At 47.6% G+C, this 26,083-nt stretch overlaps 1 protein-coding gene across 8 annotated transcripts in view; it reads left to right on the top strand.

Moving 5' to 3' along the window:
• The window catches only part of LOC116957170 (roundabout homolog 2-like), a 280,412-nt gene that overhangs the window by 111,892 nt on the left and 142,437 nt on the right, over positions 1 to 26,083 (top strand). The window contains exon 1 of one of the 8 annotated variants that reach the window (XM_076052831.1): positions 12,689 to 13,773. The exons of the other annotated variants lie outside the window; for them this stretch is intronic. Within the exon in view, the coding sequence (XP_075908946.1) occupies positions 13,716 to 13,773 (58 nt within the window). The 5' untranslated portion in view covers positions 12,689 to 13,715. Of the gene's footprint in view, positions 1 to 12,688; positions 13,774 to 26,083 lie in introns of those variants that run through there. 8 annotated transcript variants of the gene reach the window in all.

Raw genomic sequence — 26,083 nt, 5'->3', positions numbered from 1 at the left:
GGCACAAAACGACGGACTCTGCTGTATGGAAAAGAATGTAAATTTATATTTCACTGCTTTCCCCACAGCAACATCGCAAATGTCAAAACGCTAAATCATCTCAGGACAAAAATGGGTTTGGTGGTGACATAATTTATCTACATTTCCAAAACGCTTGGTTTCACGGTGAGAATATTTAAACATTCCTTTGCCGTTTGGATATTTGTAATATCCACACTTTCCCAAATGTCTGCTAATTCTGTTTTAGGAGGGAAGTGGGAGTTGGTGTCGGGTGGGAGGTTGCTGAAGCGGGTGGTAGAGGGGGGAGAAAAGAAAATGTAAAACAAGGACTGCTCTGTTTGCCTTCCTGCCTTCTTGCCTACCTTCCACAAAGCCTAACTCACATGGAGAGTGGAGTATTTCCAGCATTTCCTCTCGCTTAGTGATCCGACGTGTTATGCAAGCGGTAGAGGAGAATAAAAATAGCCCAGGGAGAAGTGTATATTTTCAGCAGGTCATTTTGAATCTTGCTAACAAATAAAAGGGTAAATCAAATAAACATACAACGAACTCCAAATGAGCGCACCACCGGATGTGTTTATTAGTTGAGATGTATGGCAAGGGAATCTCACCGATCTGGCGACGAGGAACACGACCATGTGATGGGTAACTCATTTGGACAGGCAGCAGGAGAGGCAGGGAGAACGTCCGCATTGTGTGCCCTTGAATGGTTCTGGCCACAGTCCAACATCCCATTAGTAGGCCTGTCCTCTGCAGTTAAAATGGGAACCGAAGAGAAATTGCTCCATAAATCCTGGTGCTGAAGCCGAAATGGAACGGCTGCGTGGAATAAAGAGGACGCCCTTTGTTTCGCATAAGAGCTGCTTTTAACTTTAGGATGGCACTTGTTGGGAATGCATTAGCATTCAACAATGAGGCCAGCCGTGGTCGTCTCCCAGTGATAAAAAAAGACTTGGGGTGGCCACGGCACTGGCGTCCTCGAGGCTGGTTCGCTGACAACAGCTGACCCATCCAGACACCCAGGCCTCCGGGAATCTGCGTCCCACACTGAAGGCCCTGTTGGCCAGGCACCGCAGTGTGACCTATTGAACGTAGAGGTGACCGAGGGCCAGTCGTGTTGCTCCGCCACGCAGGAAGCGGTAACTGCTGCCAGCGTGGGGCTCGTGGGTAAGAGGGTCACTTGTAAAAGCTGAGACCTCCTCCTCCCCCAAAATAATAAGCGATTCCCTCTCTATTTTTGCCCCTTGTTGCTGGAGAATTGAGGTATTTACGTGCAATGTTCATCATTATTGAGAGAGGTTGTGCCCTGTAATGTTAGGCCATCTCCCAGTGGCTTTCCTCACGAATGCAACAGGAAAAAATGGTGTTGGTCGGGGCAAATGCACATGAGCAGCTCTGTATTTACTTGCGGCGTGTGTTATTTGTTGAGGATGGCTAGATGCACGCCTGCATCTTCAGTGCACATCAGTTGCAGCTTTTCACGTTGAATTTTTGTGACATTTTTATTTGTATTCATCTAAAAATGTTGTATGTTTCCCGACAGTTGGCCAGATAACTCTTTGATCGGTTGGCCTGCCAGGTTTTTTTTTATTCAGTTTAAGGTTTCAACTCCTTCACAGAATTATGAAAGCATGCCATCAACTGAAGTGAATGCTGAAGACTGCGATATTACGTACAAGTGTAGGCCATGGCATGCTCATATCACATTCAACATAATATAAAGTCCTATAACATTTATTTTATATATCCAAACTTATTTTCAGAAAGCATTAGCCAATATTGCAGATAATAGTAGTGGTGAGAGCGTAGCTGCTAGTGTGACTCCTCTTCTGGTTTGCAATGTGTTACTTCTTGTAGTCTCAGTGTAGCTGCTCCACCGTCGTTGCAAATGGCCCTGAGAAACATAAATGTAAGATAATATTAATCACTTCAGGTTTGCTGGGGGGCATTGTCATAACAAACACTAGGAATGAACAACAGAAAGTCATTCAATAAAGGCTGCAAGGTCAGGCTCGAGATAAAGATGAGCAAAACATAAGTCACGTACGACAGGTTCACAAGACAAGCGACGGGAAATATTTTAGGGACACTCACGGACAACAGAATATAAATATCCAGAGCAACTGTTGAAGGCAGATCAATGATCAACGTTATGAAACGAACAGGCCAACAGGGGCCAGATGGAGCACTTTTGTAAAACTGCATTTGATGATGAAAAAAAACATATCAACGTGCTTGAAGAATCAAGTTTTCATCCTGTGCATATTACCTGCCATGACATGGATCAGAAAAATAGACGCTGACAAAACAATGAAACGAAGGCTGAAAACGTTTGCAGAGGAGCTAGATCGGTGACGGGCATCGCAGGACCACGATGGATTGCATTCGGTGTGCAGAAAACTTCATCCAGCAGTAGATCGATAATGGCCGATTATGATAAGATCTTCTGCCCTTTGTCAAGCTACTGCTGACAGAGGGCCTCCCCAGGCTATATCCATCATGGAGGAGTATTTGACCATATTTCACCACACTGGTCGTGCATTGCATGTTGATGAAGAAGCAGACAGAATTAGTTCAGATATTACTCATCATTGATATTAGCTGTAGCTGGGAATCGAACTCAGGTGGACCAGATTCACAGTGCAGTGCTCTAACCAGTGCTCCACATATTACATCACATTAAACATCCTAAATTAGAATTTTAAAAAACCCTAATTTATACTCCTTTTTTCAAACACACCTAATTTTTTTTTTAAATATCTAAGTATGTATGTGCTGTATTTAGTTTATTACCGTACTGTACTTTAAAAAAACACTGTCAGTGAAAATTGCATGTGAAAAAAATAATGATCAGAGATGAACACATATTTGTGATGTCTCCCTTATAAAAAGAGACAGTGATTGATTGGTTATATTACTCCTCTTCTGTTTCCCGTTAATTTAAGGGATTTTTTCTGCTTTGATTAATAGTCTAATGTATATGTTTGTGAAGTTTATATTCATTACGTTTAGTTCCATCGCAGTGAATGGTTTAGATGCATTACTTTTGTTAATTGTATTTGTTTGGAAACCGAGGCCTACCTCGCAATATAGATTTCTAGTGTCAATGAATAAAGTCAATCAATTAATCAAAATCCTCCCATAAATCAACACCAAACCATTTAACTTCAAATTAAACCTAATAAACATATTCGTCAATGACACTACTTTAAAACAAAAATAATATAAAAAGTGGCGTTTGCAGTATCGAGGGAGGGTCATTGCCCGAAACGTCGTCTGCTATATACGTTTCCTTGTAAGGCAGTGCTATTGATGAATGTGCCGAGTTTTGTTATGCGGACCTGTGGCACTCACTGCCAAAGTAGCAGCAGCATCAGCAACTAATTTATTTCGTGCACATATCTTGACGCCAGAGGGCGCTGTGATCCCACGGTAATGTTTGATGACGAGCGATTCACAGCGGCAACTGAAGCGGTAATTAAGCAAGCGCGCGCGTACACACAGAACGACAAAAGCACAGGCACACACGCGCACGCGCGCGTGCATGTACACATTTAATGTGCGTTTATGTAAAAAAAATGCCCCGTAATTTTACTCACATATCTCACCCATCCATCCATCGCACCCCCCCCCCACCTCCCCCCCCACGTGGAATTATTATCGGAGGAATGCTCTCGGTTATTGCTAGAGACGGCATCTGGAGTGAACATCTGTGCGAGATTCCGTGCCTCGTGCGTGCTGCATGAGAGGAGCTGGAACGCCGTGGCTCGTATTAGTGCAGAGTTATTAGTCCATTAAGCTGAGCCGTAATGGTCTTCAGCCTCATTTCACCGCGCCACGCGTCACATTTCTATTCTCTTCCCCCCCCCTATTACTTCCACCGGTGCGACGAATGACTTAGGAGGCGCCCAAAGAGTTCACGATGAGCACACAGGCATCAAAATGTTTCCCTCTTTATGGCATTTTTTTTACCCCCCCCCCCCCCATTTTTTTTAACACTCACGATTTGTATTCATAGGTGGCGCTTAAATACCTCGGCGGCTCAAAGCGCCTCACATCACTTATCACAGCAGTCGTTCCCAGTGCCAGGCTGTGTGATGATTTCGCCTAGTGGCGTCCCTGTACGACACCAAGGTGTACGTATCGGTTGCTGACAATAAATTGGAGAAATCGTTCGGATTTAAATCAAAGGTAGAGCCCATTGGTCGATCCGCTGCTGGATGAAGAAGGCACTGACCAGCAAGCTGGTCAGTGCGAGTACCGTGAAGGAGGAAGCCGTGACAAGTTGGGTTCTCACTCGCCACTGATGTCAGCCGTGGCTGGGATTTCAAATTCAGGTTTTCCGGCTTCATAGCGCAGAAACGCTGCGCCGCAGCTCCACTCCGATGATTCAATTTAGACACACTCACAATTGTTGCTTTCGTCTCAAACCTTAAATCCTTAACAAACATCTATAGAGTGCAAAAATCAATTGTAGTGCTTTGTTCCGGGATATAATTCGTACATGAATGCGGGTCTTAAAGTGAAGCAGTTTGTCCATTGTTATTTACTTACTGGTGTAGTCATAAAACGTCACGATTTAAAACGGCACTCGCGTGATAAGCGACTTTATCTACCTATAAACATGTTTTACCGTCATACGCTTTTATTTACAGAATCTTACATTTAAACTGGAGGAATCCGATGAGCTATGAAGCTCTTTTTCAGAGACGTCGTGTATCGGCGAGTCAGCAATTAGGCATGTTTAACAATTATAATAATTATACTTGTCGACCAAAGAACGTCTCAATAATTCTCAAGGCTCATTTTTTCATCCTATTGGCGATGTTTGGCTAAATTCCATTACTGAGCTTCATGTGGAACGACGCCAACAAGGCCTCTGAGAAAACCCGCAGGAGATAAGAGGAGGTGACACTCAACATTTCCATCTCCTGGTCATGCTCAAAGTAACAACAACAACAATAATACTCAACCAATTTCCCTCGCCATCCCGCAAACCAACATGCTTTCAGCCTCACCGCTAAATAATTTTCAATTCACAAAGTGACTCGCGTTTACTGCAGCCCACCTCAGTCGCCCATGTTTTTGCTTTCACGCGAACAGCATCACCCCGAGTGGCTGCTTTAGTGCCATTGGTTTGTTAGGGGGAGAGGGGGGGGTTAGTGGGGAGGTGGGGGGGGTTACTACCCACTTTAACAACCCTTAATCCATCCAGGTTCCCACACTTGATCGCGAAGTGCCACCAATGTGGATGCATTCTCGGTGGTGAAAAGCCCGCGGTCCGTGAGCGTTCTTCGATGAAACCGGTGCAGTGGCTGTGACGCACCATTTGGGGCCACTGAAAATGTTTAATTTATTCATACCCACGTGACTTAACCGAAAGAACCAAAGAGTATGGATCCCTGCAAGTCACTAAAACTTCAAATCTAGATTATACTATTATATTATATATTTACCCCCCCCCCCACTCACCGACCGTTTAAATTTCATAAACTTCCACTCGGGACGACGGAAGTGGTGTAGACGTGAGAAAGAGGTGTATCGTTACGAGAGAAGAGATTCAGACGAGACGGGACAGAAATTATATTGCAATGAGAGATGTAGACGCGAGGCAAAGACGGCCTTTAGACGAGAGGAGAGCGATAGAGACAAGATAGGAATGAGATACGTATTATCTCACGCACATTAGCATCTCACGTTTATTCGGATTTAAATTCGCACTGCTGTTTAGTTCACCCAAATATGGTTATTGTTGGGGTTTTTTTTTTACATTAAAATCTGTAACTGACCTCGTGGCCTGCTTGTGGCCAACACGCGCTTTGCCAACGCCTTAAACCCACCGCTGAGGCGCGTGGGCTGCAGGGATAATATCGACCGTCGGGAAATTACGGCGCTGGGTCGAGAGCCACAGACACGGCGACGCCCAGAACGGAATGCAATTAAGTCGGTGGAGGGCGCAGTTTGCGTGGTTGGAATATTGCGGTGGCGGCCAAGAAGTCGCCACGTCCGTAGCCCCGCAATGAATGCATGCTCTGAATTTTTAAATTGGCCCCAGGCATGCTGAGCAGTGGAAGCATATTCGGCAATATATATTCAGTGTGTGCATTATATTGCAATTTGCGCGTCCAGTATAGATGTGTGTGTGTGTGTGAGATTGTATTTATTTAACGAAGATCCCCCCCGTATAACCTTAACAGACTATAGGAGTAAGTGCTGATAGCGGGTACCTATGGCACACGAGGGGTGGGTGACCAGCACCACGCACGGCCGCCTTTGTCTCCCCGAGTGGCGATGTTTGCACACCGCACCGGGTACTTATTTGAGGCTGAGTCGACCTAGTGGAGGCCCAGCGCCGGTTCAGAGAATTGTCACCGGTGTTGGCCGTGAGCAGGACTCGATCCCAGGTAGCCAGGTTCGTTGCGCAGCGCAGCGCCAACTGCTACACTCCCACTTTAAATCACGACCGAGAGGACAGCCCTCTCAACCTGTACACTGCACGTTGAATAGACTTCATATTTCATAACTATATGGAGTAAACGCTATATAATATGTACAGTACTGTGTGAAAATGTATGAAAATATGATTTCCCCCCCCCCCAAACTCCATCAAGATACTGTGGCTTAATGTAAGGAGCTATTCCGTCCAAAAACATACCCGGTTAAGCGATGCGTTATGGAATGTTTTATTAATGGAGATGAAAAGTCTTTTTTTATCAACTTGTATTTCATCTGAAGAACAAAGGTTGGGTGGTTCTCGTATGAACACAAACACACACTCCTCTCGTAAACGAGCATGGAATGTGTATATGTTGCATCGTTAGAGTGCACAAAGCTGCTCAGATCAATGGATCATTTCAATAATTGATTCCCATTCATTATTTAAAGCCAGGTAAGGCTTCATTATAAATGGTTATAAATAAGGGAGCTATTGTACCAAAATAGTGATTAAAAAAATAACTCAACGCATTGGTAAAAGTTTGTCCTTGTTGCACCACTGTGCACAGCATCACCACATATTTTGTTTAAAATAATAATGATAATTTACAGACCTTTATCAATCCACTGATGGATGACGACTTCCCCCGTTTGACCATACTTCACCACGCTGGTTATTTGGTGGTGGGGAGGATTTCAGACCGTTTCAGTTAGAATAGAGGTTTTTTTGGGTTAGATCGCGTAAATATATAAATGCATTTACAATCTGAGTGATGAAGCTGAGTGATGAAGCTAATTGTAATTACTCAGTTTGTAAATGTTGTTGCTTGGCTCTCCAACACATCGGTGTGCTGTACTAGTGACGAATTGGCATGTTCTGTTTACGTGACAACCTTTACTAGGTGGCTGTGTCGGGTGGTGGCGGGTTTTAACGACACATTTATATATTTACGCGATCTAAACCAAAAAAATCTCTATCATGGATTATATTGGTCACGAAAGCCTACGTGTTAAACCGTTTCAGTTACAACGTTGTTAGCGATAGCCCAGAATAATACTCAGATTGCCGGGTTTAGCACGAATACAGGGTGCTAATCACTGCAACACAGCTCCCCACTAACCTGGACTAATATATGATTATAAATAAAGCCCTGCTGAAATCTCTCATACGAGGACACCGATATAGTGTAACCTCTGCTTCCCAGGTCTCCACTGAACCAGATAGTCTAATCTCAACTGGCTTTCACCTGATTTTCAATAAAGGATGCATACTACGGTGGAGAGATGTTAACTCCCTCGCCATGTATGCAGAAGGCATTGGGCTCGATCCCGGCCCCCGACACCTGTATATTTTAAGATTTGCATGTTCTAGTCTTTATCGCGTGGATTTTTTATCCGGAATCCTGCGATTTGTCCCTCCACATTCAGAAACATGCGTTTAGAGTATTTGGCTGCTTAGATTTCCAAGTGATAAGCCAACGTCATTTGTGACCAGGTCACTTGGGAAAAGAGCTAATATAGCTGAGTGGGCCTTACCTGGTAAAATGAAGAGTAGTCCTACTAATAAAGTATTAAAGCTTTCGTGACTGCATAAACTTACTCATTGTTTTTTTCGGTAAAGTCACGTATGTAGAAATACAATACAATAAAAATCTAATTTTATTGTATTGTATTCAATACAATGTAGAAATACAATAAAAATCTGATTTTATTGTATTTCTACATACGTGACTTTTACCGAAAAAAACAATGAGTAGTAGTCCTACTCTTCGGTTCTTTCGGTAAAGTCACGTAGGTATAAAATAAATCACGACGTTTCGGGCGCAACACAAGCGTCCGGCATCAGGTGGGAAAATCTGGGTGGTCTAGCAGCCGAAGGTTTTAGGGAGCTCTGCTTGATCTGGTCGATGAGAGAAGTCGATTTAGTGATGATATTGTTGATTTTATACCTACGTGACTTTACCGAAAGAACCAAAGAATATGGATTCTTGCAGTCACGAAAGCTTCAAGTCAAGTAGTAGTCGTATTCAATCTCTTCATTGTTATACTGTACTATGCTCTCCAACGTCTACACTTCCCACATTCACAAACCCGCACTGACCAGAGTGGTGAATATTGTCAAATCACGCCCTCGCTCCACATGCACGCCGTTCGGAACTCCTCATTCAGCAGTGGATTCATCACATATCCGTAAAATATTTCACCTCTTTCGACGTACACTGTCCCCAAACAACCTCCAACGTGTTCACACGTTGGAGGGAATAATGTCTTCTTACGGAGCGACAATATCAACGAAAGCCATTTGGAGCCTGCCGATGTGAAAATCCACAACGTGAACTCTACAGTTGCCGTCTCACTGCAGCGTGCGCCCGTGTCTCATTGGATCTCGAAACTCTACGAAGCGTTATTGTGACTGGGTTAGTGGGAGAATGGCTAGTGTTGTGGACGTCGGTGGAAAAACGAGCTTCACAGCTCATCGTATTCCTCCGGTATACATACATATTCTGATTCCGATTGTGGGTGCTCGCCGATGCTTTAACACAGGCGCTGTCGACGTGAATCTGAGACTAGCAGTGAGGCCAGTAGATGGCAGCAATAGCAGCGGGCTCAATCTGCGCACAGATTGAATGGACTTGGTCTGTAGGTATATAGGACTTGATTCGCATCGTACGTAGCCAACCGTGCTAATCGGAGGTGCGGGATTTACGAATCTATCTGTGCGGAGTATTGAGTGCCCCCACTACTTCGTACGCGTAGGGGAATGCTTCTAATGGGGGTATCCGATTTCCTCCCACACGAAGCCAACGTCTCATTAACGAAATTGGCCAAACTCGGCAGCACAGGGCCCTCCGGAAGAAAAAAAAAAGTCTTCATCCTTAGGCCCTTCCTCGGTAAATAATTGGCATTAATAATACATTGTTGACACAATGGCAACGTTTGTTTTAATCCGCTGCCCATATCTACCCGCGAGTATAAACGGCCAAAATTCCAGTGAGTCGATCGTCAGGATGTTTGTTGTGTGTGGTATTGGTGGTGGTGGTGGGGTAAAGTGTTGGTACTCCCATCTCTTCCAAGACGTCTGACCAGCGTGGATGAAGTCGGTCAGCTATACCTCTCAAAAGAGAAGCTCTCTAGAGCTCTCTCTCTCTCGTTATGAGAGCCCTTCCACCAGCAGTGGCGTGATCAGCAACATTTCAGGTTGGCTACATAGAGTGCGAAAGAAGTTCAACACACATACGTACCTATTAAATATGTATCGACATGAGAAAATTTGCATTTTTGTTATTGTTGTTGTTAATAAGTGAATGTGTAGTGAGAGAATCAGTGGCGTAACTACATTATCAGCTCAGGGGGTACGGAAATCCGTCAGGTGAGGGCCCCCATATTTGGTTCGTCTCGCACGATCGCACCTCGCCTATAGATGTTAACACCCTCACCTGGTACGCAGGAGGATCGTGGGTTCGATCCCGACCCTGACACCTGTAAATTTGGAGTTTGCGTGTCTCTCTCCCCGTGGTCGCGTGGATTTTTATCCGTGTCCTTCTGTTTTCCCCACCATATTAAGAATGATGCGTTTAGAGTATTTGGCGCCTATTAACATCTGTGGCCAGATCGCTTCTGACAAAGAGCCACATAGCTCAGTGGGCCGTACCTGGTAAAATAAAAATAAAAATTTAATGTTTGTTTTGTTTATATATCGCGGCTCCTCTTGCCTAATCACATCATCGCGTAAGTGTTGTTGTTCTATAACGTTGTTATTGAACACATATCTCATGGTGGTTGTCAAGGAGGCCCCAACTCGCGGCTTTGGCCACCGGGGGTGAGAGCGGCTATAGGCACCCTCTACCTGCCCCCACGCTCGTTACGCTCTTTGCCGCTCATCTTTGCAGACTCGGAAGAGCGCGACTGTGAGGAGGGGTTGGTGGTGGTGGTGGGGGGGGGACGCCGCTCTCGAGGCTCCCACCACCGCGAATTAACAAACACCCCCCCCCCCCCCAAAAAAAAAAACACCGCGACGCTTTTGCCCTCGGTCCTGCGCTTTCTCTCCGCGAGTCATAAATCGTCGCGGACGAATAAATTCCGACGCGAGCTACGGCGAACGCCGCGGCACCACGACGCTCCGCACAAACGCGAGTCGCATTCCAGCGCCAGCTGCTTCGCCCCGCGATCAGACGAGAAGATGGTGTGTTGTTGTGTTGGTCGAACAAAATTATATCGACTGGCCCTTTATATCTCCAGGAGGGGGGGGGGGCGGGAAGGGGAAAGCCTCCTGATTTTTGGGGGGGAGGTTGGTTCGTTGTTGTTGTCGTGGGAAAGGTCACGCCTGCTGCATTATCGGGGGGTGTTTGTGAAATTCCGTAAATGTGAGGTTGGGTTTGGCCTCGCTTGCGAGGAAACTTGAGCGCTTGTGCTTGAAGAAACCCCACGGCCAACCACACGAAAGGGTAGCGCTCATGGCTCCGCAAGGGAAGATTCAACAAATTCCGTTGCCGTACTGCTTTTGCCGACGCCCTGACCGTATTGTAGCCCACGCACATAGCGCCTGACATCTGGCCTGGCTGTCTCCGCCGGCGAACGTTTTCTCCAGGCCCACGCCTGCTTTAGCGGACGATATCGGGCGTTATTCTGGTTGATGTGCTCGTATGTTAGAAGGCGTGTGTGCTGCGTCCGGAGGCCGTGATGCTGCAATAGCAATCGGTTAGCAGTGGCGGCCTTTTCTCGGTTTCTATCGGCCTTAGCGTCACACTCAACGGGAGGCAAATTCGCTTGTGATTCGCACGAGACTCAAAGCCAACACCCTCCTCTGTGAGTGAAACCAACTAACCTTCCGGGCCGTACTCTTTGGGAGGATAAAATCCAAAATTGTTGGGGGTTTCCATACCTCTACAGTTACAAGCATACCCGATCGATGTGAACATCTTCCTCTTTGTGTCCACGTTATGACATCTGCACCAGACACTATTACGGCATTCTCCTGATAATTGTGAGACGCACCTTTTCCACCGGAATTTACGAGCAAAAGTTTGGGGTGCGTCTTATAATCAGGTACGCGTGTCTGTGCGTGAGCCCAATATTTCACGCGTAACTTTGACACACCGGATACTGTAGATGTCTTATAACGCGCAGAACACTGTAGATGGCACGCGTGCGTATTACGGTCCACGTGCGCGCCTGGCTAGTCGAGGAAGGATAGATACGTTCGCGTCGAGCATCCCGCATTCATTAAGCACAATATCTGTCCCATTAAGGAGCAATCGCCCAGGCTCAATGATATACGGGGAAGGTGATGGAGGCGGGGGGGGGGGGTCGGATGTGCGGTGGAACTTATGAATAGCGCTCATTTTTCAACTCGCCTCTTCAAAAAAATGCATCTGCTTGGTGGCCTGTAATTTAATGCGGATGCATATTCTTGGTTCTTTCGGTAAAGTCACGTAGAAGGGAAACAATAAAATAATACAAATATAAAACAATAAAAGCTTTAAATCAAAATTTAATGCGGATGGTTTGAGGTTGGAGGGGCGAGGGAGTCACTTCAAACAGCGGTCGGCGAGACCCTCGTTTCGCAACGTGCACGCCCGAAACATTTTCACCCGACGTAGGCGATGATGGTCTGACCGTCATTAATGAGGTGTGCTCGGCTCTTTTTTTCCTTTGGGGATGTGGGTGGGTAAATGCTTCCTTAATTAATGTTTGAGATTGATAAACAACGATTGGTTGTCCGTGGTCACTATTATCGCATTATTCAGAGAGAACGTGGCGGGGGTTTTTTTGTTGGCGTAGTTTCTCCAATGCTGCGTTTTTTTATTATTATTAAGTGTGTGTGTATATCGTGATGGCTAGACGCTTGACATTATTGTCTTTCATCAGCCGCGGTCAATCCACTGCTGGATGATAGCTTCCCTATAATCCGCCGCCGTTAACTCTCACGATCCTGCGACGCATTTTTTTTAAAGTGAATTTCAAAATACGGCTTAGTCACAAACAAAAAAAACACAACAACCACGTGCTGCTCATAAATAGATGGGAACAACTGCGGCGCCACGAGTTGTGTCACCGATGTTCACGAGCGACCGCTGTGGTGGTGGTGTTGATGTTGGAGAGGGTTGGAACACCCCTGATATTTTGAAATGGAACAATCGGGACGGACCGCGAGCGGATTGGTTGATGCGCAACAATGGGTGGAGCCATGCGTCGTCGGGGGTGGTGGTGGTGGGTGGGTAGTGGTGGTGGGTGTTGCGTTTGTGTGATGATGGTGGTGGGGGGACGAGGAGCAGGGGGGGGGGGGCGTTCGAGGAGGAAGGCTGAGAGCCGATCGCCGCTCTTTTCAGGACTCAACGCAACAACCTTGCTGTGAGCCATTGTGATGTTAAAAGAGAGCACATCAAAGTTTGTAGGACGTAAGACTCCAGTGAAAGGGAGGAGGAAACAAAATCCCGCTTAAACAGTGACAGCTCTCCAAACTCCAGCTGAAGTCTCTCTCTCTCTCGAGAACGTATTTCGAGCGCTTGCGAAATAATAAAAGTCGCGCTTTCAAAATTAGCGGAATATATATATCCAGTACACATCGTAGCCCATCCTAGTCCTTTCTTCGAGCGAGTGGACGCTTTCCAGCTGTGGACGACTGCAGCTGTGACCTCGGTGGGCGTGTATTGAGCAACAGCATCAGCAAGCAGCAGCATCATCATCATCAACAGGAGCAACAGCATTGAGCATCTCCTGGGACCTCGAGGGACACTTGATGCCACACGGGCACGCAGCACAAGAGCCCTGCGCCCAGGCTCCCAGGACCGCTCCGGCCAAGCGAAGGAGACGGAATCGCCGCGGCCAGCGCTGATCTGTGGGAGCCGAGGAGCGAAGACGCTGAGCGTTGAAACAAGGGGAACGGGGGGGCAGGGTCGCTCGGTGGGGGGGGGGGGCGAGTGCGCTCTCTGCCCGCGCAGCCGTGGTGCCGCCGCCGCCGCCGCTGTGACTGGTGGTGCGGGGGTAGGAAGACGTGGAACATTCCGACTCTCGATCTCGGCTGCGTGATCCAACTGGATGATGATGATGGTTGATGGTGGTGGCGACGGTGATGATACGTGCAGCTGCTGAGGATGGAAGCGTGAGGTCGCATTGAAGACTTCTCCGACCCTCCGCCGTTCTGCAAATTGGACTCACTCCTCTTTCCAGCTCTGCGTGTGTGTGTGTCTCTCTCTCTCTCTCATCTGTCTCTTATCTGCTCGGCGCCGACACGCGCCTGCCGCTCAAAGCCCGGGGATTAAACAAAAAGTAATGCCAAAATGGACGTTAGGATAGCCCTGTTGGTGGTGATCTTCGGAGCTGCGTTCCAAGCACGGGGTAAGTTTTCCCAGCACCGAGACGGAGATGATGGGAGAGCGCGTGGCTCTCCTCTCGCTCTCTCTCTCTCTCTTCCCACACTCTCTCTCTCGCTTACCCCCTCTCTCCGCTTACGCTCTTCGGCACGCAGCTCTTGGTGTGCCGCTTTAACTCTTGCCAACTGCTGCTGCTGATGCTCGGCACCGTAACGCGCGCGCGCGAGCCGGAGAGACTGAGATTTAAAAAAAAATAACTGCTAAGCGCAGAATGTGGAGGAGGAATTGGACGGTGCGATGAATTTGCGTCCATGGCTTGAATGTATCGCGGCATGCATATTCATGTAAATTTGCGTAGCACAAGAACGCCTTACCGGAGGTTCTTTACAACTCCAATTAACAGGAGGAGATTGTCGGTTTGGCGATGTTTGGCCAGTTCTATTCAATGGGTGTTTGGCTTGCGTGTGGGGAGGTTAAACCAGAGAAGCCCGGACCAAAAAAAACCTTACTCAGGCGTACGAGGGGGGTGACACTCAATATTGCCATCTTCTGGTCACACCACGTGTAGCTCCCCCCACGTCTACAACACCTGGCAAGCCCCGGTGGCTGATCCTCCAACCCAGGACTGGAGTCGAGGCTCAGTCGTGCTTGGATTTCTGTGGAGGTCGCAAGTAATTCAGGTTGATTTTGCCGTCCGTATCGTATATGTCGAATATGTTCTGTAAGGGCTAGAAAACTGAAATTTTACACAAATGTGGTCGAGTTTTTGCCCGTAACGAGGACAATCAGAACAACCGGCACACTCAAAATATCCAATTTGTGCCGCTCACAAATGATAGCCCGGAGGTTCGATGGTTGATTGGTTTCGTTCTGAAATGGTTGAAGCCTCGTGCCTAACGCATACTGAGTGGCTCAAGTAATTCGCCTACCGTGGAGTGGAGAGCGACTCAATGGCGTTGTATAGCGGACCGGTTACTAAGTACTGCACGTACTGCGAACTGGTGCTGTACGAGTGTGCATGTGGTGCATAAACACCTCGTAAAATTGTAGCAGCTTGCTTCAAAGCGTGCAAATTGCATTACAGGACACGTGCAGTACGTTGTATACTGCATGCGTAGCGCATACAAGACAGCCAGGCGTATCATAGATACAAGGACATGCATATGTGTGAGCGCACATGTTTTTTGTTATGCATTCTGAGCAACGTTTGTTGAGTCAGAATCTTTATTTAGACTGGAGGAATCCGATGAGCTACGAAGCTCTTTCCTTCACAGATGTCCAGTAGCGCACGGCCAACATCCGAGACGAATATCTGGAAACCGTATCTGGGGCCCTCCCCTAGGTCGACTCGGCCTTAAATGAGCCACATGGTGCGGTGTGTAAACATCGGCACTGGGGGGAGACAAAGGCGGTCGGGCGTGGTATTTGTCACATCACTCCCCTCGTGCCCCGTTCTCATGGGTCCTCGCTAACAACAACAGCCCTTGACCCAATAGTCTACGGGATGGCTATGCGCGGGGGGGGGGTCTTTGTCTTTGTATGTTGCAGTGTATAATTTTAACAGCATGTGCTAAAGTATGTTTCGTGGCTCCGCCGCGCGCCCTTAAGGTTTATTTTAGCGGGGGGGGGGCTGTGGGGGGAATGACAGGCGCAGCGTGGTACGCGCGTGCGCTACGCTGTGCGCAAACGCACGTGTGCGTCGGTGCGTTTGAAGGTTGAACAAGGAAGGGGGAGAGGAGGCAGGAGGGGAAAGAGGAAAACACAAATCAAAAGCAGAATGCATCTCGCCGCGGTGACAAATGCCTCGCCACGGTGACCTAGATTAGGTAATGCTCTGAATGTATTAATCAGTGTCCACGCACGTAACGGTTGCATTCGTGATGAGATGCATAATTAAGATTGCGACGGAGGTGGCGACACAGGTACAGAGGAGTGGAGTTCTTTTTCCCATCACCTTTTGCCAAGCGCTAAGGCGGGTTGGAATGCAATTTCCCGACAGCTAGAAGTACTCGTTGACAGCTTGTCTTACCTGACAGCCGAATTCATCATTGGCTGCAGATATGGTAAATCAACTGCTGGATGAAGGCTTCCCCATGCAGTCATACGATGGCCACAATTCCTACTCGTGCACACTGAGCTGTTCTCTTTGCGCAAAATCTCTCCTGGGTGATCGGGTCTCTCTCTCTGGCGCGTTCCTCGCCTTTGGGTGATATTCCATCGCCAGTCTTGTCCATGGGTTATCATTCCTGCCATCTGGCATCTGGCCCGCCCAGGCTCCACTTTTCTTCACAATGTGATATAATTTTCGCACGATACCTGACCCATGTTCATCTTTCTGTTTCTCGATGCAATTCCGAGCATGCGACTTATCACGCTCCTCTGCGCACTTTCATCACGTTTGCCCATTTATCTTCATCAGTGTTGATGTTACCGAATCATTCGTCATAGCGGATCAATGTTTCACCGACGGCCGAATTGTTACTGTAGAACGAGTATAAACACATCGCATCCCAGGGACGGCGACTCCTTTCGAAGGGCCTTCATCCAACAGTGGATTGATCATTGCCGATGACGATGATGAATGAGTTAAAGGAGATTGGGCAGGATGCGTGGTAAGTCTTCATCGTCGCCTTATATGGCATACAGCGGCATGCGGTCGGCTCTGAAAAGGGTCATTGCTCGTGACGTTAGCGCAGTACTGCGTCAAGTACACCGTGTCGTCGGTTTTTTTAAAGAGAAGCGCTTCGGTTTTTTGTGTTTGCTGCTGAAATATTTCAGCCGAGGAGAGCTCACAATAGCTTCATTCCCTTGTGTTTTTTTTTTTGTTATTCGCGAGCACACACGGTGATGTATTGGGCACCGCACAAACTGCGCGCAGAGGTCAGTGCAGGCAGGCTCGAGGTGGGGGGGTGGGTCGGTAGGATGGAGAAGTGGGGGGGGGGGGTCAGAGGGGGGGGGGCAGGCGGAATGTGTGCTGTGCTGGGCGCTGGTCCCCACGCAATGGACGTGGTGACACGGGTCGCTGGTCCTGTTGCCATTTGAGATTAAACAAAGGAGAGCGAGGTGGTGGAGGAGAAGGAGGAGTGGGGAGTGGGGTTGGTGAGGTCGGTTGGCATCGGCTAAAAATGAGAGCGGGTCCAGAGTTAACAATGCCGACCAAGGAGGGGGGGGGGGATGAAGGCTGGCCTCGAGTAATAGCCAAGAAGTTTGTTGTCACAACACTGAACACTCTCCTGGCCCTTCGCAACGAGGGGTGGCGGGTTCTGGAGAGCGAGAGAAGTGGGCTGGTTGGTGGGGGCGCCCTGGCCTGCCAGTCGGCTAAAGTTCTAAGGGGCCGGACCGGGCTGCGTTTGTGTTTTTGCCGAAACCCTTGAAATGGAACAGTGGCCGCAACCGAGCAAGGCGCCGCGCGACTTAGCAGGGCACTGTCACCCCGGCGTTACACGGAAGCGAGTGTGGTGCCCTTGATCAGGTTAAAGGGAAGATCCCCAGAGCGTTGCGAATGGGAGCTCCGTGAGAACAGCAGGCACGCACTCCACCCTCCAAACACCTCCACCGCTTCCCCCCCCCCCTTCCAGCGGCTTCTTCTTGTCCTCCTCTCAAAGTCCCGACCGCGCGATCCTCTGGACACGACACGGGGCAGGGGAGGAGGGTGCTTGCAGGAAGCAGACAAGAGTCTTGCACGCACGTGGAGCCTGCTCGACACGATGCCTCTCGTCTACCCAACCGTACAGATGTCAGAGTTAGGGTGCCCTATAGGGGGGGGGGGGGGGGGGGGAAAGGGGTGATTGGAGCGGTGGCGCACAGTGGCCTAGCGTACTTTGATAGAGCCCCAGTAAACAAAGACATGAGTTTACCAGCTTCTGTATTGCCTGGGGTACCGCCGTATAGACGGAGCGCTCTTGCCAATAACATCTGGCAGCTCGGCAGCGTTAGTTTAACAAGCCTAATTCTTTTGATCAGACCCATGAGGTCAAAACCGGTGCAGTCTTTCCAGTGGTGGTGCTTGCCAATTGGGGGGGGGGGGGGAGGGGGGCAGTGGGCGGGCGGGCGGGCGGCTAAGCAGATTTGATTTTGGACTTCTCTTTCAATTCATGTAATTTTAGTGAAACGAAAGAAGATTTATAAACAACATTGGGAGCGAGAAAAGAAAACCGTAATCGCACAGATGTAGTGAGAAGAGACATAGAGACAACGTAGGGACGAGATAGTCATTTGCTTTTACATGAAATAGCATCTTGCGCTTATTAAGATTTTAATTTGAGCTGATATTCGATGCAGCCGTATTTTTTCCTTATTAATCCGTAGCCTCAGTCTTTTATTGGGGCCATACGCTTTTGCTTGGCTTCATATTTACGGCTCATCTTATTTCAAATACACGCCGCTGCTTTTATGACATTGGTCTGGAGAAGCCCATGGGCTGATGAACAGCAAAAATAAATATTTTATTTCCGCGTGGAGAGACGAAGGATCTATTTATTCGATTTGCCGTGATGCTTGTGCCTCCTAATGCGGTTATTGCGCGTGGCGCAGCGCGGCGTTCATTAAGGCTCCATCAAAGCGGACTCCCATCTCCGCAGCCCCATCCTCCTCTTCCGCCACGCACACACATCATGGGGCCTTTGGGTAACGACTTTTTTTTGTCAATCAACTGCTGTATGGGGGGGTGGGGGCGTTCCCCACGCCGTGCGGTTTGTGGTATTGGGGCCCGGGGATGTTATTTAACCATCCTTCAGCACGCTGGTCAAGTGCGGATTGGTGGTAAAGGGAGCACAGAAGTACAGTACAGTAGAATGATAGATGTGTCTCCACTGCCCCTCCCCCCACTCTCCCGTGGCACAGTAATGGGCTGTCGAGTCTGAATATCATGCGGGTGTCTCACGAGGCAGGGAAGACAAAGGCGGTTCGATTTCGTGGGCGCGCATGATTTTCGGGTGGCGTTCACGGCGAGGGGCTGGCTCCGTTTAAGATTGATGGCTGATGCCCACCACATGATCCGCAGCACAATGACAACCTCTTTGTGCACGGTCGCAGTTATTTGGCCATCCATGCACTGCCCAGGTTCAACCGCTGTGCTTAGCTTCTGAGATCGGGCGAGAGATCTGGCACATTCCGGGCGATTTGGTTATACTGTAACTGATAACTTGAGATTATCACAGATCCGTTTAAAAAGAAAAAAATGTGTCTTCAACAGGCAAAACATAATAATCGCAACTTGCTTGGCATGGCAAGGTGACATCAGCATTATTGCGCACAATCTTACCGCTTGTCTTTGAGTAAGTCCACCTAGTTTTGTGAGCCGAGATTTTGGGATTTAAAGAAAACATAGGGCAGTCCCAACTGTACAGATTTCATCTGTCTTAGGACTCATCAGTGGGCTACATTAGACAGACAACTCTCCTATGTTGCCGTTGTGTGTGCCTTGAAGGCAATGTTCAGCCGACCGCTCACGCGTTCCTTGAATTCGGACCAGAGCACCCTCGCTCGCGTCCTGCGCGATCGTCCCGATCGTTATTTAACTTACTTCCCCTCCTTTTGATGCCCTGCGACTCGTTGTTCTGCCCCCCTTCTCCCCCCTCGCTTTGTTTTGTGAGTAAATAAACGCGTCCTGCCGGCGGGAAGCCCATTCCCGCGACGATAACGATCAGAATTGGGTGCGAAGAAGCGACTCGGCTTTTTTTGTTTTTTTTACCCTCGCCGTTCCGTGTCTCCCACAACATAAATATTGTCTTAGTCCATCGGCCTATCGGCTTTCCAGACCAATATTATGCGGCGGTGGTGGCGGCATTTGGCTAAGCAAGCAAACTCTTGGGCCTTTTCCGTTAGGCGTGTTGAACAAATGCTGCAAGATTTACCCACGTTATTAGCAAGAGGGCTTCGTTCTAGAATATGGTAGCCCCCGCACTCGACGTATAAAGCAACACCGTGCAGCATTGTAAACAATTCAACTGTTGTCAATCCACTGCTGCACAGAGGCCTCCCGACGCAGTGCGCGGGTCGTGCGTGGCTGATTTGACCATACTTCACCACGGCTGGCAGATGTGGAGGACTTGTTGAAGGAGGATTGGGGGGGGGGGTCGGCGAGGGCAACGTAGAAGCACAATACAACATTGAAAGTAGCTGCACTGCTCTCTGATGCTCACAATGTAGCCCCGCAGCAGCAGCAACAACAAGGACCCACTGCGGGTCATGCATCTAAGCGCTGTCCAGGGATCAAAATGCCGATTAACTTTGCCGAGATCTGACGAGATCGGGGCCGCATTCCGAGCGAGTTGGTCGCAGGCATGAACAGATCTCGATTAGCAGCAATTGATGGAGTTTCTTACACGTGCCCATCCGAAGCGCAGACGGAATAACAATGCGAGCGCAGGGAGGGATGATAGAGTAATGTGTGAGCGCACGTTGGTTTGTGTTTAGGGCCCGAAATGGAAGCCCCATCATCCCTTCAACCCGAGTGTGTTAATGTTTTATTTATTTATATCATCATCATCATCGCGCTGCCCTCGTTCCTGAGGTCCCACAGCGCAGTAATTACAGGTTTCCCACGTGTTGGTCCCAGCGTGGTGGCAAGTGTTAAGGTGGTGGTGGTTGTCGTTGGGGAAGGGGGGGGGCATGTGTGGTTGTGGGGGGCATTCCTTGTGGGATGTTGAGTAATCGGGCGATTGCTTGAAGGTGCAGCAGTAAGGAGGCTCGTGTTTTAATAACTCTAATTCATGCACGGAGGCGGAAGGCCCCCAGAAGGGGTCTAGCCTACTGACTAAGGTGCACACACGGCGGTGGGAAAGTGAAGCTGGCATTGTTAATGGTAAGATAACACGGAGGTCGTGGTGTATTTCCATGTATTCACTTTCACAGTGGGGCCAACACCACTTGGTAATTGGGTGAAGGGGTCAAAATAAATTCTCATGCGTTTGGGCTTATGGAAATGTGTCATCCTGAACGTAGATTATGACGCAATACGTTTATCAAAACCGACTTATAAGGTCATCAACGTTGCCTGTTTGTTGTAGTCATCGTATGTTTGTTTATTTTTCTGTCCGTTTAGAATTAAATTTACTGATGTATCCCTATGATCTTTCTAGGCTTCTTGTTGTAGTTTGGTAAAAAAGAATCGTGTTTACATATTTCAAGTGTGCGTGTGTGTACGCATGTATACATCTCTTGCATACATTGCATGCAGTATGTGTATAATTTCAAGTCTCCTTTGAAAAATAAACACAGCTATTGTATGTCTGCCCCTCCACTCAATCCGCTAAACTGCTTACAGACGTTGAATTTGTATGCATTGTTTGTGTAAATATATATATAGCATTATAAACAACACTGTATGCTTTATATAAACAGGGAATTATATTGTCATTCTGGTAATGAATCAATTATTTGCATACTCTGAAGAAAATCAGCTTGCAGAGAACTCTTTTTTTTAAGAATAAATACTCTCGAGTACGAATGAACACGCTATCCTTTGTAGTTTGTTGAACCGGCAGTTTGTTTACAAAGTCTAAACATTGCAGTTCTCATTTTTTTAAAGTCGTTCCTTCTCTCACTAAAACTGAGCCTTCTTATCAGCTTCTGATGATAAGTCACACACTTGTATATATGGGCACTGATGTTCGTGAATGGTTATGAGGGGTTTGGGGGAGGTGGGGAGGATACGGGTTATGTTTTGTCTGGTTTTGGTTTTTTTCTTGCTGATGTGAAAAGGAGTTTGGAAGAGGCGTGGGGAGGTGGTAGGTGAGGGGGTGGTCGAGTTTGGTTGGTGGTGTAGGGGAGTTTTTTTTTTACAGTAACACGGGACGGAACTGCTGTGTACGGGTCAGACTTCCTCCGTGGGAAGAAGGAGGCAGCCAGCGGTCAGTAGACACGTGATGGATGGCACCAGAGGTCAGGAAGGGCGACTGCGACAAACAAAAGGTGGCATCTGATTTAAAACCCTCATAGCCTTTCCCCCCAATCATGCATTCCTCGCTGGCACATTTGAACAGATCAGCTGGTTTGAATTTTTTTGAAAGCACAAAAACTTTTTTTGAAGGTGCTGAAGCGTATGAAAGGCACGTTTTGTAATGGCCTGCTTGGAACTGTGGTCAAGCCACACACTAGTGCAGTCAAGTCTGACAGATGCTACTTTAAAAGATCAGGGATCTGGCGAGTCTGCACTGTGGCACTGTTTCTCCCAGACCCAAAAAAATAAAACAAATGTTCAGCTTTAAAACACTTGCAGTTTAGGCACCTTGGCTATTTGTATTTATATTTAAGTAATCATTCGTCAATAATTTATAACCCATTGATACAGAGGGCCTGACATGCCAATACCAAGGTCAATGAATGAATCAATACAAATTCAGAAGGGATGTGAATTGGTTTAACCATGTGTGCAACATGTTATTTCTAAAGGAAGTAGGCCATTTCCATCAATAACAGCTATTGACAAATATGTGGCCTCATGCGCAAATAATATACAGTGTACTGTGCAGTGTGCATGGTGCATGATACACACAATCCCTCATATTTCCGAGTGCAATTATGACATAATTGCTGCAATGTAGGCGGCTTGTCTTCTCAATTCAGGGACACCGCTTTAGCCATCTGTGGCACACAGACCCCATGAGGCCTGTCCAAATGATTTTTGAGATCTGGCCCTGGGGCTGTAAGCCCATGGGGTGAGACCAAAATACCACTAAAGACACTAATACAGTATAGCCCAGAGAAACTGGAAGATTTCAAAACCACCTTCAATGAAAGAAAATTCACGGGCCAAAAATGGAGCCAACGCTGATGGCCTTGGACCAAGGGGCACACACAAGGCCTCGGAAAAATGAAGATAAAGATTCACGCATGAAAAACAGGAGCGATCGTGCAATAACACTTGCAGACAATGTCCAATCGAGATCGCCGATTTATGTTTCAGGTGTCAGGCACAGTTATTGATTGTATTCATACGAACCAAATATCGGCTCTTCTCTGGCCTGCCCTGCGGCATGAGTCCCACAGGCCTGAAGCAGCTGTTCACTGAGCCAATTGCTGCCTAATTGGCACTGGAGGAAGCAGGATATTTGAGGGAGGGTAGTGAGGATTCTCATTTGGGAGTGAGAGCGATTTGGGGCTGGTGATGATGGTGGCGGAGATATTGTAGTTTTGCATTCATTTTTTGGCAGCACAATTCACCCACCGTTTGAAGAAAATAAATCCCTAAAATTGCTAAAGTTGTGTTTTTACGTCTAATAAAACTGTAATGTGTATAGAAGCAATAAAAGCACAGCTGAATATTGCAAAGCATGAATACTGGCATACCTAAGGCGTAGTGACAGCCCTGTACTCTATCAGATCTGCCAGGCAGCCTGGGGGTTAATGGTATGCATTGTATTCCCAAACATGTCAAATGTGGTCAAAATATATTTTCAGCAGCGGAGCAAATATTGTGTTCACATTGTGAATGCAGCCATGGCAAAACGGTTCTTGCTAATGGACTGAGCCTGAATGCCAATAGCTGTGAAGCGTCTCGTGTAACCCCCCAGCTGCATTCCTCGCAATTGAAAGCAGCAAGAATGTTGTGCAAGGCCACATCTGATGTAATTACAGGTGCAATGCAATATTGAGGCATTACCATGAAAACCTATTAGGGGAGCCCAATAGATTGATTAGAGGTATTACAATCATGAGTTGTTTGTGGCAATGCTCCTTCGGGGGAGATGGCCGGGCGGGTTTTGCGTGGGTTGAATGACACAGAGATTGGGAAGATGAGCTCTGCTTTGAGAAATTGGAAAGTGAAGGCTAAAAAGGGAACCCCGTTGCATTTTGGCACACCCGAATGGGTGTCAAATGTCGGCCGCCCGGTATCTTGTTAATTTGCAACCATCAGGTCATGCCAATGTTTGCCAAGTGTACGTAAATGTTGATTGTTGATAGTGGCGACCACCCTGTGCATAGGCAGTCGACTGCGGCAGGCTCCCTGGCTGACTGCCCCCCCCTCGCTCTCCCCCCTCCCTTACTCGTCTGAATTGGCCTAATGCATTTCCATTAATAATTAAATCAATCATTCTTCTCCTGGCTCCCACGACAGCGGAGAAAAGTTTATTTCTGCAAATATGAAGAAGATAAATAATTTTCATTTCGGCTAAATTAAATTGCCCCAGGATGAAATGAAAGCTTTTTTTCTCTCTCTCTCTCTTCCCTAGAATACAATAAAGCGTGAGACCCGAGGGAACCCACTGGCGCATACGAAGCACAGTCAAGAAGTTTTGAGAACTAGATACGAAAAGCAGTCACGGTGGCAGTGGTCGGCTTATTATTAAGCCTCAATCTTTATTTAGTGAAACGCTGTATACAGTAGCGTGTACAATACATTATTGGTGACATCTGAGATGAAAAACGTGGTATTAATGGTGTGTCATCCTACTTGCAGCATCCATTTCCTTGAACTTTTTTCGCTGTCATACGTACATTATTTTGGCCTGGAGCGATACGATGACAGGGTGCAGAGAGCACAAGTACCGTGCGCCCTGGTGACCCCGTCACAAACAGATTGAATTATAAATCAAAATCTGATGAAGGTAGGAACACAGAAAATCAGGCCCTTGGGCAAAATCTAGCTTGAAAAATAATAATATCACACAATAATAACTTAAGCATCCATCCACGCCCGAACGCAATTTAGGCTGAAATGTTGCGACAGCCCCAGAAAGGGCCCGGCACCGGCATCTCGTGAAGTGACGATGGCGGTGAGAGATGAGGCTCGCGAAAGGCCCCCCCCCCCCACCACCACGTTTACGCGAAACCGGCGGACACACAAAAATTCCCTGCGGTGGGAAAAAAAAAAATGGCCGATAAGGCGAAGTGGTTTTGTCGGGGCGAGGCGCAGAAGCCATCGAGAGCGACACGCTCGGGCTGCTCCCTCCTCCGCCTGGGAATGCTGCGCCACTCCGCCCTTGCTTCTCCTGCACCACTCAATTCATTACACTTGGACGCAGATGTTCTCATACTTCTTCACCCCAATGACCCCCCCCCCACCCCATTCCTCCTCCTTCCCCCCCCCCCCCGCCTCTATTTAAAATGTGTATTTCTAATTAAATTAAACATAATCACATTTGCCTTGGATTATTGAGCTTAATAATATTGCGTTGCCCCTTTCATTCAGAGGCATGTCCTCTACCTTTTTTTTGCCGTGGTCGCTCACATTCTATCTCAATTGCTCGCTTCTTTGCCCCTTTCTACTCCCTATCTTGCTCTCACTCGCTCTCTACTCTGCACTCTGTCTTGGTGGCTGCTGCTGCTGTGTTTGCTTGTGTCTCTCTCCTTTTCTAACCTTTCGGTTTGTGTCCAGATTCTCTCTGTAACAACATAGAGCTTGCTATATTTGTGTTTGTCATTTTCTCTCTCTTCATCTCCATCCCATGTCTACATTCTCTCATCCAATCTCTTTGCTCCTTTTTAGCGCAGCAGCACCTGTCCGTGTGGTTTTGTCTCGCCCCGTGTCTTTCATTTTTTTTCCTTTCTTGCGTCTTGTTGCTGCCGCTCACCTTCGCACTCTGTCGCACGCCAATCACGGGTCATGACGGCGCTCTGCTCTCCTGCCACTGCGGCATGGAGTGGCGGCGATTGGAAGTGACGTGCGGTGTCACGGCCCTGGGATGGGTGCTTATGAAACGCGCATGGTTTTTCTTGCTGGTTTTATTAGTGTTTCGATTGCGTGATTAGCTTGTCATCGGTCTGCCAGTGAGCATTCCGTTAATCCCAGAATTAACCCTGGCAGATGGAAGGCGACAGGCTTGGAGTTTTCTTGTAAATGAGAGTGATTAACAGATTAAATGGGATTATAAGTTGCATGGACCATCCTATCTCCGGGAACAGACTGCGTCATGTGTCCTTTAATCCCTAAGTCTGGCATTAGCAGTTCGAAACAACTGAGGTGTCTGTGTTGGTGCACGGTATTATATATATTTTAAACAATTTCACACGTTTTTAATTCGAAGCTGAATTTGACCCTAAATTTGAACGTCATTAACTTCTGAAATCACCTGTGATATTTTAAGCCCAGTAATTACTAGCCTATACTCACCGTCCTTCTTGATGCCTTCGTATAGATACAGCCAATAATGCAGTGTGATATTTAATACACAACATCCAGGCCTTTTGGGAAAAAAATATTCACGAATTTTAACCGTACACAGCAGCAATGAGAATCAAATTACATCACCACGCATGTGCTGTTGTGTGTAATGAAAAATAGTATTTGCTGGTCCTCTATTTGTCTCGCTTGCAGAGAGGCTCCTTGTGTTGTACTGCAGTAAATCAAATGGGCTGTTTTCCCATTCGTAAAAGCACTTTCGAAGGGCTGC

This window comes from Petromyzon marinus, chromosome 3, assembly GCF_048934315.1.
Source record: "Petromyzon marinus isolate PM22_M1 ecotype Great Lakes invasive population chromosome 3, UKy_Petmar_22M1.pri1.0, whole genome shotgun sequence".
Taxonomy (NCBI): domain Eukaryota; kingdom Metazoa; phylum Chordata; class Hyperoartia; order Petromyzontiformes; family Petromyzontidae; genus Petromyzon; species Petromyzon marinus.
The sequence above is the reverse complement of the archived record's forward strand: the minus strand, read 5'-3'. Positions and strand labels throughout refer to the sequence as shown.